At 45.2% G+C, this 16,140-nt stretch overlaps 1 protein-coding gene across 17 annotated transcripts in view; it reads left to right on the forward strand.

Annotated features, from left to right (window-relative positions):
- The window catches only part of NIPBL (NIPBL cohesin loading factor), a 1,341,000-nt gene that overhangs the window by 983,650 nt on the left and 341,210 nt on the right, over positions 1 to 16,140 (forward strand). For all 17 annotated transcript variants that reach the window (XM_069221119.1, XM_069221174.1, XM_069221201.1 and 14 more), the window contains one exon: positions 13,588 to 13,686. In XM_069221119.1, the coding sequence (XP_069077220.1) occupies positions 13,588 to 13,686 (99 nt within the window). The remainder of the gene's footprint in view (positions 1 to 13,587; positions 13,687 to 16,140) is intronic.

Genomic DNA, 16,140 nt, shown 5'->3' on the forward strand with positions numbered 1-16,140 from the left:
CAATTATCCAACATGGTTATTGCATAGAATTTCTACAAATCCCTCCAAACATACCACCAAAATCACAGAATATATCAAAACAACATTCGGACCTCCTAGAAATAGAAGTTCAAGCATTACTGCAAAAGAACGCAATAGAACTGGTACCAGATACACAAACAAATACAGGGGTTTACTCACTGTACTTTCTAATACCAAAGAAGGACAAAACACTGAGACCAATCCTAGACCTCAGAACACTAAACACATACATCAAATCAGAACACTTTCACATGGTCACGCTACAGGAAGTGTTACCATTGCTAAAGCAACAAGATTACATGACAACCTTAGATCTCAAAGACGCGTATTTCCACATACCAATACATCCGTCGCACAGAAAATACCTAAGGTTCGTATTCAAAGGAATACATTACCAATTCAAAGTATTGCCGTTCGGTTTAACAACTGCACCAAGAGTCTTCACAAAATGCCTAGCAGTAGTGGCTGCACACATCAGAAGGCAGCAAATACACGTATTCCCGTATCTAGACGACTGGCTAATCAAGACCGACTCACTGACAAGGTGCTCACACCACACAGATCAGGTCATACAAACCCTCTACAAACTCGGTTTCACCATCAACTATGCGAAATCACACATTCTGCCGTGCAAAGTACAACAATACCTAGGAGCGACAATAGACACAACGAGGGGAATAGCCACTCCAAGTCCACAAAGGGTTCAAAATTTCCAAAAGATTATACAACGCATGTATCCAACACAAAAAATACAGGCGAAGATATTACAACTCCTAGGCATGATGTCATCATGCATAGCCATTGTCCTGAACGCAAGACTACACATGAGGCCCTTACAACAGTGCCTAGCATCACAATGGTCACAAGCACAGGGTCGCCTTCTAGATCTGGTGTTAATAGACCGCCTAACATACCTCTCGCTTCTATGGTGGAACAATATAAATTTAAACAAAGGGCGGCCTTTCCAAGACCCAGTGCCACAATACGTGATAACAACAGATGCTTCCATGACAGGGTGGGGAGCACACCTCAATCAACACAGCATACAAGGACAATGGGATGTACATCAAGGAAAGCTGCATATAAATCACCTCGAACTACTAGCAGTTTTCCAAGCATTAAAAGCATTTCAACCAATCATAACTCACAAATACATTCTTGTCAAGACGGACAACATGACAACAATGTATTATCTAAACAAACAGGGAGGGACACACTCGACACAGCTGTGCCTTCTGGCACAAAAAATATGGCAATGGGCAATTCACAACCACATTCGCCTAATAGCACAGTTTATTCCAGGGATCCAGAATCAACTTGCAGACAATCTCTCTCGAGATCACCAACAGGTCCACGAATGGGAAATTCACCCCCAAATTCTAAACACTTACTTCAAACGTTGGGGAACACCTCAAATAGACTTATTTGCAACAAAGGAGAACGCAAAATGCCAAAACTTCGCATCCAGATACCCACACAGGCAGTCTCAAGGCAATGCCCTATGGATGAACTGGTCAGGGATATTTGCGTACGCTTTTCCCCCTCTCCCTCTCCTTCCATATCTAGTAAACAAATTGAGTCAAAACAAACTCAAACTCATACTGATAGCACCAACATGGGCAAGGCAACCATGGTACACAACACTGCTAGACCTATCAGTAGTACCCCACGTCAAGTTGCCCAACAGGCCAGATCTCTTAACACAACACAAACAACAGATCAGGCATCCAAACCCAGCATCGCTGAATCTAGCAATCTGGCTCCTGAAATCCTAGAATTCGGACACTTAAACCTCATACAAGAATGTATGGAAGTCATAAAGCAAGCTAGAAGACCATCCACTAGACACTGCTATGCAAGCAAATGGAAAAGGTTTGTTTGCTACTGCCATCATAATCAAATTCGACCATTACACGCATCTCCAAAGGATGTAGTGGGTTACTTACTACACTTACAAAAATCAAACCTGGCCTTCTCTTCCATTAAAATACACCTTGCAGCAATATCTGCATACCTGCAGATTACCCATTCAACTTCACTATTTAGGATACCTGTCATTAAAGCGTTTATGGAAGGCCTCAAAAGAATTATACCACCAAGGACACCACCCGTTCCTTCATGGAACCTCAACCTCGTCTTAACAAGACTCATGGGTCCACCCTTTGAACCTATGCATTCTTGCGAAATACAATTCCTAACCTGGAAAGTTGCATTTCTCATCGCCATCACATCTCTAAGAAGAGTAAGTGAAATTCAGGCGTTTACAATACAAGAACCTTTTATCCAACTACACAAAAATAAAGTAGTCCTAAGGACCAATCCTAAATTTTTGCCAAAGGTTATTTCACCGTTCCACCTAAATCAAACGGTAGAGCTACCAGGGTTCTTCCCACAGCCAGATTCCATAGCTGAAAAGGGCACTACATACATTAGACGTCAAAAGGGCACTAATGTACTACATCGACAGAACTAAAAACCTCAGAAAAACTAAACTGTTTATTGCATTTCAAAAACCTCACGCAGGAAACCCAATATCGAAACAGGGTATAGCCAGATGGATAGTTAAGTGCATCCAAATCTGCTACCTTAAAGCAAAAAGACAACTGCCCATTACACCAAGGGCACACTCAACCAGAAAGAAAGGTGCTACCATGGCCTTCCTAGGGAATATTCCAATGCACGAAATATGTAAGGCAGCCACATGGTCTACGCCTCACACATTTACCAAGCACTACTGTGTAGACGTGCTGCTGCAGAGAATGCACAATGTCAGCAGTTTTGCATGTTGGAGTTTCCAAGGCAGCAATTGCTCAGACGCTTTTCGTCTCAAGTGGAACTTAAGCCTCCCTTATGCCTTTCCACTACTACCACTTTTGCCCAGAGTTCTCAAGGAGGTCGAGAACGACTTGGTCCAAGTAATCCTTGTGACTCTGGACTAGGGGCAATCTGGCATCTTGAGCTGTTGAGCATGTCCATCGATCCTCCAATCAAACTGTCCTTTCAGGAGCATCTTCTGTCGCAGCAGCAGAGGAACCCGAACCTGTCCACTCTCAACCTTCTTGCGTGTAGATTGAGCGGCGACAATTGACAGCTTTTGACATTCTGCCTAAATTCTGTAATGTTACCTTGGCAGCCAGGTGTTCCTCCACCAAAATAGTATATGCCTGTCATTGGAAGAAATTTGTGGCATGGTACACAGACAAGTCTGTTGACCTTCTTGTGCCTCTCTTTCTGATGATCTCTTGTTTATACTTTCTTTGGCCCAGCAGGACTCTGCTATGGGCACTCTCAAAGGTTGTCTGTTTCTCAGTTTTTGAGGTTGCCTGATCAACCTTCTGTGACTCTCCTATTGATAATAGGTTTCTTGAAGGCATTAACTGTCTGTAGGAAAGTACCCTCTTTTTGGCATGGTTACCCCCACTTTGTGCCTATCAGTGTGCTGAGACTGCCTCAACTGGGATCCTGCTAACCAGGACCCCAGCGATGGTGCTTTCTCCCTCTAAATTTGGTTTCCTTGGACCTTTGTGATCTCCACAATTGGCATACGGGTATCCCCTTATAAGTCCCTAGTATATGGTACTGGGGTACCCAGGGCAATGGGACACCATGGGTTCCCCATGGGCCGCAGCATGTATTGTGCCAACCATGGAAGCCCATGCAAAATGTGTGTGCAGGCCTGCCATTGCAGCCTGGGTTTATGCAGACTTTCACCACAAGACACTGCACCAGGTCACTGTAAGTCAGCCCTATGGTAGGGTCTTCTAGCCCAGAGGGCAGGGTGCATGTCTCTGTGTTTGAGGGCACCCCTGCATGAGCTCAGGTGCCCCTATGAGCTCAAGCTCCATTTCACTGGACTTCGTAAGTGCGGGGAAGCCATTTTACCTGTCTACTGGACACAGCTGTGTCCATCTACATAATGGCAACTCAGAACCTGGGCATGTTTGGTATCAAACATGTCGGAATCATACCCCAGTACTGTTGCCAGTATTGGTTGTATGATTCCCTGCACTCTGGGGGGTCCTTAGAGGATTCCCCCAGTATTGCTCCTACCAGTCTTCTAGGGTTTTCTGGAAAGCTCGCGCTGCTGCCACCTCTCAGACAGATTTCTGCCCTCCTGCTGCCCTCCTGCTGCTTGACAAACACAAGCAGGGGAAGGCAGAACAAAGGATTTCCTGTGGAAGAGGGAGGCAAAACCCTTTCCCTTGGAATAGGTGTTAAACGGCTTGGGAGGGGTAGCCTCCCCAAGCCACCAGCTTGCTTTGAAGAGCACATTTGGTGCCCTCCTTGCACAAACCGTTTTGCAGCAGTCCAAGGACCCCCAGCCCCTGCTCTGGCGTGAAACTGGGCAAAGGAAAGGGGAGTGACCACTCCTCTGCCCATCACCACCCTAGGGGTGGTGCCCGGAGCTCCAAGTACCACTTGATTCTCCCAAACCAAGATGTGCAGGGGCCCCTGGGAACATCTGAGTGGCCAGGTCTGACAGGTGACATCACAGACCCCTCCTGATAGGTGGGCACCTTGCTAGGAGACCAAACCCCCTTTTAGGGCTATTTAGGGACTCCCTTGAGGGTGGGTCCCCAAATACGACATGCAAGATTCCACCGGGACTCTTCTGGCCACAGGAACCACAACTGGACTCTTCAGGAACCGACAAGGGTGCATCTCCGGTGACATCTTCACTTTGCAACATTGTTTCTCCAGCTCCTTCCAGCAACTGCAACATTTCCCTGGTTATGTAGCCTCTGGAATCGGCGAGACTTCAGTCTGCACCAAGAAGCAAAAAGGAATCTCCCTTGGAGTGAAGGAGTCACTCTTCTGCATCTGCAGACACCTACAGCAACGATGCCCGGCTGCATGGATTTGCTCTCCTCTGGAACTGAATGGATCCTGCATCACAGGTGGTGGTCTGGAGTGGTTCCCTTGGTCCTCTCTGCCAGTTATCCAACTTGGGTGACGGCGAGCCTTTCCCTCTCCTTGCAGGATAGTACCCCTGTGCACCGCAACTCTTGCAGCTACCACGACTTGTTGTCTCCTGCTCCAAGGTATCTTAAGTCTCTGAAGAGCCCCGGCCCACAGCACTTCTTCCTGCTGAGCACAGTCTCCTGTCTGCTGCTCCAGTGACATGGGACACCTTCAGGTGTGCTGATTGGGCATCACTGCGACCTACTGTGCCTGCTGCCAGTAGGTTGCCTGTGGGGGCTGCGGCTGCTTCTGTTGCCTCTCTCGACTGCTGAGGGTCACCCCGGACTACCCACCTGGGCCTTGCTGGTCCTCTTCAACCTTGCAAATCTTTTTTCCTTGTCTTGCATTTTTCAAGGCTTGTTGGTGATTTTCCAACACCACTGACCAACTGCAACCTGACAACCGATGTGGGACACTATCTGCACCGCTCCAAAACCACCTCCTCAGCTCGTAGTCTCCACAGCTGGTGGTCTTCTCTTCCTGTCGACCTGGTTCTTCATCCACAAAAGGGCGAGTAGTAGCTCTCCATCGTGAACTGTCCCCTTCTTTTGCAGATCCACCATTGGCTTCTTCTGGACTGGTCCTGTTCTTAAACAATCCCTTCTCTGTCCTTCTGTTAGTCCTTGTGACAACCAGGCACTTACCTCTGCTCTTCTGGTCCCTGGGAGTCACTCCGGTGCACACCTCTTGGGACTCCTAGTTCTTCCAGATCCCCTCTAACAGCTCCATATCCTTGGTTGGGAGACTTCACTTCGCATTCCACTTTCTTAGCATATGGTATGGCCCTGTCCTAGAGCCCTTACTATTTTCACTAAGTGTTGCCAGTGCTTGTTGTTTCTATGCTAATTTCTGAGTGCTATTGTGTATATAACTATTGTGTATTTACCTCCAGGTGGGCGGGGGGGACTGCCTATAAGTATTCTAGTGTTGTTACTATATTAAATTACCTTTCTTTTTGTAACAATGTGGTTCTTTCATGTGTGACAAGTTACTGTGCGACTATAGTGGTGTTGCATAAGCTTTGCATGTCTCCTAGATGTGTCTTTGCTGCTCATCCACAGCTACCTCTAGAGAGCCCTGGCTTCCTAGATACTACCTACACTTCAATAATAGGGGGTGCCTGCACCTTGTATAAGGTGCCCACATAATAGGTGTCTACCACATACCAGGGCAGCTTCCTACATTAACCATCTCTTTCCGCCATCCTTATTCATTATGCCCCATTGGGATTTGAATTTGGTTTTGACCTTTCTGATGTGCGCTCCTTTTGATCCTCTCCACAATTGTCCTCTTAGGCTTCTCACTTTTCAAAAACAGCCTTCTTTGTGGCCATTACTTCGTCCCGCAGGGTGAGTGAGCTGCAGGCATTGTCATCTAAGCCACCCTACCTTGAAGTATATTGTGACAAAAAGGTGATTTGCAATAGGGCCTCATTTCTGCCAAAAGTGGTTACGCCCTTTCATGTAGGAAAATCCATCACCTTGCCTAGTTTTTACATACCCCACATGCTTCTAAAGAAAAGGAGAGACTCCACTGGCTAGACCTGAGATGATTCTAAGAGAGTCCTTGGTGGATGATCAACTCTTTGTTGGTTATGTGGGTGCCAAAAAAGGTCAGCCAGTGCTGAAGTGGACTATCTCCAGAAGGGTCATACTCTGTATTAAGATGTGCTGTGCACTGGCCAAGAAGCAACCACTTGAAAGCTTGCATGTTCATTCTACTAGACCTACAGCCATAACCACTTCGTTAGTATGCGGAGTTCCAGTCCTTGACATGTCAGGCCGCAACATGGGCTTCCCTGTCCATGTTTACCAAACACTACTGCCTGGACAGTCAGGTCTGTAGGGACGGGTACGTTGCCCGTAAAGCGCTGCAGGACTTTCTGTAATGATCTTGGTTTACAAACCCACCTCTGGGGATGGTATTGCTTTGGTATCTATTCAAAGGTAAGGAATTTGCAACTAGAAGTCTCTATCAGATTAAAAAAAAAAAGCCCCTTACCCAGCAGTATCAGTCAGTCTCACCAAAACCCAGGATAGAGGCTGAAACATCGGTATCATAGCCTGAATATCCCCGACTCACTGCTAGGAGGATAAGCCTGAAACTGCACTGTTTCCAGTACAGCTGAAATGAAAGATTGTCCAAGAGGAAGTCAGGTGTGACTAATGTACACTTATAGAGAACCCCAGCAAATGCAGGAGGTTCGCCATAGTCTGGAGGTGGGAGACGACAGCTTGGGGGCAAGCCCACCTTGAACAGCCACTCATCGAGGTAGGGGAAGACTAAAACCCCTTGTAGGAAAGTCAGAGGTTTCTGGCATGGTTGCCCCCACTTTTTGCCTGGGGTGAGTGTGTTTCAACTGTTCTACACTGGGATCCTGCTAACCAGGACCCCAGTGTTAGTGTTCTCTCCTCTAAATTTAGTTGGTGAGTAACTTTTACACCCCGCAATTGGCATACTGGTGCACCCATATAAGTCCCTAGTATATGGTACTTTTACCCAGTACATTGGTACACTAGGGGTCCCCCATGGGTTGTAGCATGTAATGTGGCAGACACTGTTCTGCCCTCCTGCTGCTGAGCTTAACTCAGGCAGGGGAAGGCTGAACAAATGATTTCCTGTAGAGGAGAGGTATCACCACCTCTCCCTTAGAAATCGGTGTCACTGGGCTATGGTGGGGTGCCTCTGAGCACCACTCAACGCTTTGAAGGGCACATTTGGTGCTCGCCTTGCATAATCTGTTTTTCACCAGTTCAGGAACCCCCCGTTACCACTCTGGTGCGAAAGTGACCACCCCCCCTGTCCAGCTTCACCCCTAGGAAGGTACCCAGAGCTCTGCCAGGTGGCCACTTTGATTCCGCCATCTTGAAAATAAAATAGGCAGAGATCCCCGGGAGCTCCTGGTTGGTTAGGCCAGGTAGGTGTGACGTCCCTGACCCCCCCCCACCCCCCCCACCCCCGATAGATGGGTCATTGCAGAGAGTTACCAACCCCCTTTTATAGTTATTTAAGGGCTCCCTCGTGGGTGGGTTCTCAGATTCGTCAAGCAAGACTTTTAAAGGAACTCTCTGCATATCATCTTCTGCTCCTTTCCTCTGAAACTGCTGCTGGTCGTCATAGGAACTGAACAAGTGTGCTTCTGGTGGGAAGGTTCCCATTGTAACATTGTTTCTCCGGATCCTTCAAGAATTTTGCAACATCCAAGGCTGTGCGTCCTCTAGGGTCACAAGGACTTTGTTTGCACCAGGAAGCATGCAGGAATCTCCCTTGGAGTGAAGGAATCACTTCTCTTCATCGGCAGTCACCTCACGTCAACGTTGACCGGATAGAGGGGTCTGCTGTCCACATACGACTGAAGATCCTGCAACACAGGTGGTGAGTCTGAGGCCTCATCTTGGTCCTGCTTGTTTTCTATTCAAATTGAGAGACTGTAGGCTCTTGCTCCTGTCACTGGACTGGCACCCCTGTGCACTGCGACTGTTGCATTTGACAAGGCTTGTTGATTCCTCCTCCGGGAGATCTTCAGGCTCCAAGAAGCCCCAGCAATCTGCAAACCGAAGATCAGCTCCTGCAACTCCTGTGATGTGGGCCTTCTGTTTTGCTTGGCTGGTTAGTCCTCCTTGTGACTCCTTGTCCAGCGCCTGTGGGTTACTCGTGCGGGCTCCATCGACTGCTATTGGCCTTTGCGTGCTGAGGGCCAGCTCGGACTCCCCCTCCTGGATAGAGTCTCCTAGACCTTGTTCGTCCCCAAAACTTTGCAAATCCTTGTGCAACTCCTATTTGCACTTGCCAGTGCTTCTTGGTGACCTGTCTGGTCACTGACCATCCTACAATCTGGTCACCATTGAGGGACAGCTCCTAGACGACTCCTGGGATCTTCAGCAGCTCCTGGACCCCGCAGCTGGACTTCTTCTTCCACTGACATGCAGGATCTTCATCTACAGGAGGGTGGGCATTGCCACATGCACCTGGACACCTCCTTAGGTGCTGGACTCTGTCCCCTTCCTTTGCAGGTCCTCCATGTCCAAAGTCTGTTCCCGGGTTCCACAGGCCTGGTCCACGGATCGTTGCAGCAGCTGGATAATCCGAGGCATCCACAATCTCCAGCGAGAGTTCCCTTGCATCTGGGTCCTGGTGTAGGTGCTCCTGTCTTCTGGGTGTCCTGGGGTGGGGGCACACTCCATCCATCCTCTTCTCTGTTGGTTTCCTCAGAGTCCACTGGGAAGGGTCCTGAAATCTGCAAACTCCAACCACTACTTTCTGTGTTTGTCTAAGGGACAACTGGGCGGGTAACTGACTTAATCCTGGCTGCTGGGGTCACTTACTGTACTTACCTCCGGTGCTCCTAACTGCCCTCAGCCCCTAGCTAACCACCACACTTAACTTGGCTGAGCCACTCTTTCAGATTCCACTTTTTTAATATATGGTTTTGCCCTCCCCCAGGGCCATGTATATTTCTATGCTATTTCTGATAGTTATTTTATTTGTATATTGTATGTAATATCTCCAAAGGGAGCTATACCAATGTCAGTTTAGTAGTAGTGCTGTAATAAAGTATCCTTTATGTTTGCAACACTTGTGTGGTCCTTTCTTGTGACTAAGTTTTTCTCTGACTACTGTGGTATTGTAAGTGCTTTACTTTTCTTCTGGATAAGCATTAGCTGCTTGCCTTAGCTACCTCTAAAGAGCTTCTGCTATCTGGACACCTATTCACTATCACTAAGGGTTGCCTCGCGTCGGTATAGGGTGCCACACCATAGGCGTATGCCATAACGTCTAGCTTCTTGCATCCTGTTTGCCAACCAACCTAGATGGCACATGTGAGTTCTGCAGTAGGACCTAAAGTCTGTGGACCCAGTACCAGGTGAACCTGTCAGATTCAATCCCAATTTCGGAGGATACTGCAAAGGATCTGCAGTAATGGCTGCTCAACCACAACTGTCCAGTGGCAGACCCTTCTCCCGACCTCACCCAAAGCTGGTAGTGGTGATGGATGCTTCATTTCTGGGTTGAAGAGGCTGTTTGGTAAAGATGGAGGCTGAAGGACTCGTGTCTCTAGCAGCCACCTGCCTCCACATCAGCTTGCTGGGGTTGCTGGCAATTCGAATGGCGTTGAAAACCTTTGTCAAACTTCAAAGGAAAGCTGGTACAGGTTCACAGACAACACCACTGCCATGTGGTACTGCAACAAGCAGGGATGGGTGGGTTGATCCCCATCCCGAGGTTGTTGATGTAGTCTTAGCTGCCAGATGCCCTTCCATAAAACCCATGTATGCCGTGCACTGGGATTAATTTGTGCCTTGGTGTCATACCTATCAGACAGACCTTTTGCAGACCAAACTGTTAGATGCTTTGTTTTATTGTATGTCTTTGGCCTAGCAAGGGCTTGCAGTGCATACTGTTAAAGGTTACTTGTCAGCACTAGCTGCTTTTTTGTTTACTGCACCAGCTGTCCCTCTTCAAATTGGCTGTTGTGCTTTTTCTTAAACATTTTCAAATATGTTCTCAACACAGCCTTTTGTGAGGCCTCGGTTTTTGATGCTGTGATACCCAGCACCACTTACTGAGATACAGGAGAACTGCTTCATGGGTTTCTGGGTCCAGTCTAGCTCCTGGTGATATTCACAAGGTGCATAATTAATCTGTTAGAGTATCCACCAGAAAGAATGTTACTGAAGGTAAGTACCTTGTTTGTTGGCTTGACCTCTCACATGGCCTAATTTGCAGACTTTGAGCTGACTTTGCTTCTGGAAAGAACTTTTTTTTTTTTTTTAATGCTGTTCTTTTGGGAGAACACAAAACAAAGAAAGGCAACTACCACAGTTGGAAAAGAACTAGACTAAAACATGTTTACATGTGTTCTGGTTGATAAGCACTTGATATTTTTTGGGTGCTCTTCCACTTTTATCTCTCCTAGAGATGATTTTGCCACACACCAATTAAAGTATGTTTGCAGGTGTAAAGCAGGGATAAATCTATTATTGCTCCTCCTGCAGGACATTTAGAGTCAACCTTGCTGCAGGTACCAAGGTTTGTTACTTTGCTGAAGATGTACTCCCTTCTTCTGCATCCCTCTTCATCTTCTCAACATTGGACTTGCTGTTCATGCTAGGTTTTGAGATGTTTGTGCACTAAATATGTTCTGAAGCTATATTTTTCTGTGCTCAGCTTCTTGCCACTTAATGTGCACCTTATGTACGTGAAATATATTTTTCCTTTTTTGCCTCCTAGGAAAAAATTAAAATCTGCAAACAATGGGTTCTGGTGGCGATCTTGATCCTTCAGTTTGAAAATCTTCCAATTTGAAAACCTTCCAGTTCTTCATTTCTCTCCTCTCTGTGTTCCTCTGAGTTTACCCTCTCTAGTTTTTTCTTGACCCAGAGCCATAACAGGAACACAAAGGTTTGGTGCCCAAAAGAACAAAGGCAGGGCAAAAAAAGTTATTCTTTTGCTGGCGAACACTGCTGCAGCAAGTAGTGCAATGATTTTAGCGAATGAGCGTCCTTCTATAAGTAAGCTTTTGGGCCCTATTGAGTCTGCAGGATCTTCCAGTTGGATTCCAGTGGGCTGACCTCCCTTAGGGAGAATGGTTTGTTCAGATAGTCAATATAAAGATGAATTTTATTCCACAGCCCATTTATTATTTATCATTCATTATACACAGCCCCTATCACATATGCCCCCAAAGAAGTCAGACAACATTTATAGCATTCACTTGGGGTGGGAAAGCCCATTTAGATTCATTGACAACACTACTGACAATGACAAATATGAGGGAGTCCTGACGTTGCCATGCGCTGAGCTATATATACAAGCCACACAACTCAGACCAGTAATAAACATCACCTCTCATAGCCAAAATGTTTGGGAGCCGGTCAAACAAGATTATTCTGCTAAACCACTGTGTATTCTGCCATGGCTGCCACCCAGAATGAGAAATGAAGAATTCTGTTACACTCTATTCGCATTATACAATTGTTATACCACCGGGTTAGGAGAGGGGAGTGACTATCTACTTATCACGGATTTCTCCTGGATTACATAACATTCACCTCACTCCGAGTTGCCAGGGCAAAGATTCATAACCTCCTTAGGACACACCTGCAGCAACATCAGAAGATTTTTATGATAATGTATGCACCAGAGTCCTGGCCTAATGTTTACAAAAATGACAAATAGACCAAACTTACCCAGTAGATAAAATGTAATGACTAAATGGGTAGGTCAGAGTCAAGGTCTTCGGAAAAACAAGATTTGGCAGGCGGGTGAGTCTTTATTAATAACATCCCCTGTAAATATTTAGTGGTTGAAATTGGTCCCTATATGCAGTGGACAATTTAGTGGTGGTAGTTCATTATGGAATGGATAACCTTGAAAGGATCTGTGCACTGTTACATACATATACATACAACAACGGTCAACGGTTATTAGAACTCTGTAATATGACAGCGGTCCCCCATAGGACACAAATGTGACGACCCAATTAATCAGGAATATCCACATCTGGCACGGAAGTTAGTGATTATATAACGCATAATAAAAAGTAAATTGTCCCAATATCCATGGTTTAATCAATTTTGCAATAGGATTAGGAAAATCTATTGGCTATACAAACAAATTATCCAGAAAGTAATTGCTTTTAAGAGAAAAATGGAGAATGTTCCTTTCTGTCCCACAGTCATATGCAAGTGAATTATTACTGTTCCCTATGCAAAGTTTGGGGACAAAAAGAAATAACTCAAGGCCGTCTGTGCAGGTTTTAGGAAGTGAAGACCAACAAAGTTCAGCAGAATAGTTTAAAAGAATATCAAAAATACACAGCTAAAACAGCACTTGAAGTAAAAGTGATCTGCTAATATAAACCTTAAGAAAGAAACAAATGCACACATAAAAACAAAGCACATTGGGATTCACGGTGTGAGTGGTTGGGTGCAGGATATGGACACAGACTGTATGCACATTTTAACCACACAGGCAGGGGGACATAATTGTACACCATGTAAGGAATGTTCCCATCCCAATAATATAATTCTTGCCCTGTCTCAAAAGATTCTGTGTTTTTATTTAAAAAAAAAAGAAAAGTAGATCTGATGTGCGAGCGTGGTTAGGGCACTTTGTACCTCCAGTGACATCATTGCGGGTCTAATCCTGAAGTTAACTCTGAGTCAGCACGGATTCCAGCTCCAGAGAGCTACTTCATAAGTTTCCAGATCCAGTCTCTGGCCTGCGATATTCAAAGGTGAATATCTGCCCAACATGCCACAAGAAAGATAGTTAGCAAGGGTAAGTAACTTTTTCACATATGCAACACAGTACCGGTCACCACTTTGTGGTTACAGTTCAGATAGCTTACCCATTGAAAAGGCAATTTTTGTTTTGCCTGTTTTAACGTTTGAATTTTTTAATATATTTTCATGAAATGTGACTGTCAGCTATATTTCAGCATGTCAAGTACTGTGAAGATCCATCCAGAGGAAAAAAAAAAGGGAGAAGTTGAACTGTATAACTTTCTAGACTCATTATAAATATCTTTGTATGTGAAAATCATAACCGTAAAATGAGGAGAAATTATTAAACAGTTTGCACAACTATGTTTTTCTCCAGAAATTGGTAAATGAAACATTCCAAAAGCTCTGGTTTACGCCAACACCACAAAATGATAAAGAAGCAATGACAAGAAAGATACTCAACATCACTGATGTGGTAAGGAGTTTTACTTGAGAATGATTTGGTTTGATAATTTTTGTTAATTGTACCAGGTGTTTTATTTTGGTTTCTGAAAAGCAGCAAACAGAGTTTTTACTGTGCAGTATTGAGAAGAAATATTGAGTACCTGTTATTTTACTTAATCTTGTGTGGTGATAAATCTCACTCTGCCATTTGAGCAATAGGCAGTTCCTTTGACTCACAAGCAACAAGGGTTCAATCTGTTTTAGAATGTAATTTAAAGTTATTTTATCTGATAGACTTCTGGCTGCAGATTTCCTAAATTAGAATTATCCCCAGGCGTCAGACTGGATCTGGAAATTTTTTCATGATCAACACTCCTCCATGCCAGTAGGCTGCTGAACTGATGTTCAAGTCTGGGTCCTTTCCTGCGATCTGGAAGAAAGCTTCAGTGCTCCCCCTCCTTTAAAAAAAAAAAAAAAAAAATGGATCCTAAGTTACTATCCCATATCCTGCCTACCCCTACTGGCTAAAATTGTTGGAAAAAATCATCAATAAACAACTTGTGGATTACAGTAACTCCAACAATTTCCTTGACGCAGCGCAGTTTGGCTTTCTCAGTGATCATAACATGGAGAAGCACTGATCAAGGCTACTGAGGAGATCAGGCTGTCTCTTGATCGGAGAGGAGGGGCAGCTCTGATCCTGCTCATCTATCAGCAGCCTTTGATACTGTCAGTCAAGGGCTGTTGGATCACCTAGCCAACACCAGGACCACTGGAGCGGCGTTTGATTTGCTCAAATCCTTCCTCTCTGGATGCAAGCCATTTGTCTCACTGCCGTTCTCCCTTCCTTACTGGGGCCCACAGGGGTCCTCGCTTAGTCCAACTCTTTTTAATTTGTTACCTTGCTGATCTAATAAGATTCTTCGGTTTTTCTCTCACATCCTACACAGACAACACTGATTGTCGTGACTCTTGCCAGAAGAGCCACTGACACACGGCTCAGATTCTGTGAATGCAACACATGAATGAATAAGAACTTTGTCAGACCTAACTCAGGCAAGACTGAAGTTTTATTATTCAGAGCCCAAACTTCTTTCTGGATCCTTTCCTGGTGGCCTCAGAAAATGGGTTTGCTCCCTGCTGTAGCAAACAAACATTGATGACAGACTGTGCTAGATCGACCACGTCAACGCAGTGACCTCTTCCGCATTTTTCACTCTTGGGTCACTGAAGGTTTTTCCTTAAATCCAGTATATCTTCAGAAATTGCTGGTCACGTCATTAGTGATAGCTTAGACTACTGTAATGGCCTACTCCTTAATGCTCATCAGTACATACTGAACAAACTGCAAACGTTGCAGAATGCAGAGTCCATCTGCTATTGAATATTCCAAAACATCATTCATTTTCTAAAAACATTAAGAAATGACATTGGCTTCCCACAAGACAGAGTTTTTTCAAAGCACTCTGCATTGCTTATAACTGACGTATGCATGCACTAAATGACTTGGGCCCAACTTTTCTCAGACAGCTTCAACTGGTACAAATCAGGAAGGAACCTTTGGCTCTGCATCAACCAAATTTGCCACTGTCCCTAGGTTTAAATGTTCTGCTTGTGGAGGCAGAAGCTTTGTGTCGGGAGCAACAAATGCTTGGAATGCTCTGCCAGTATACTTCAAAACATCTCCTAATCTGCTAGCATCCAGGAAAGCCTTGAAAAAGTGGTTGTTTAATAATGAGTAGGTTCTCTCTCCATTAGGATCCTGTTTATTAAAGAAAAGAAAAAAAATGAATAGGTTCTTTCTTTCAGGATTCTTTGCACTCCTATCTAAGCCAGCGCCAAGACACCCTTGGGTAATCAAAAGCTTTACAAACTGATTTAACATTAACATTTAACATTAGGTGGAGTTGTTCAATTCTGCATGACATTGGCGTCGTGCACATCAGAAGTGATTTGCACGGTGCCTGTATAGGTGCCACCTTAGTGCACCAATGTCATTCTTTTCTTTCCACAACAGTCAGTGCACATCTGGAGAAAAGCTACCCTCATAGTCACTTTTGACTAACTTTTTCAATGTTTTGCTGAAGTCTTTTTGAGGTTTTCCTCCTGGTGTGGCAGGGATGTCCTCTCAGAAGGCGGCCTTCAAACCCTGCTGTGCCTGTCACTACTCTGTTGGTGACAGACCTGCATCTTGCATATCTTTGGTTGCTCAAGCGCAACCACGATCCTAAGGCCTGCTCTGATTGCATGGAGATTGAGCGGCGGCATTTGACAGCTGTTGATTTTCCTCCTGAAGTCTGCAACATTATCTTGCCAGCTTTCTGTCCCTCCACCAAGACGGTATATGCCTGCCATTGGGTAAAATGTGTGGCATGGTGTATAGAAAGACAGATCAATCCCCTTTCTGCCCCCTTTCTTAGGTTATTCTTTTCAATCTTTAACGTGCCCATCAGAGATCTGCTCTGGGCATTCTTATTGGGTACCT

This window comes from Pleurodeles waltl, chromosome 1_1 (assembly GCF_031143425.1).
Source record: "Pleurodeles waltl isolate 20211129_DDA chromosome 1_1, aPleWal1.hap1.20221129, whole genome shotgun sequence".
In the NCBI taxonomy this organism is placed as follows: Eukaryota; Metazoa; Chordata; class Amphibia; order Caudata; family Salamandridae; genus Pleurodeles; species Pleurodeles waltl.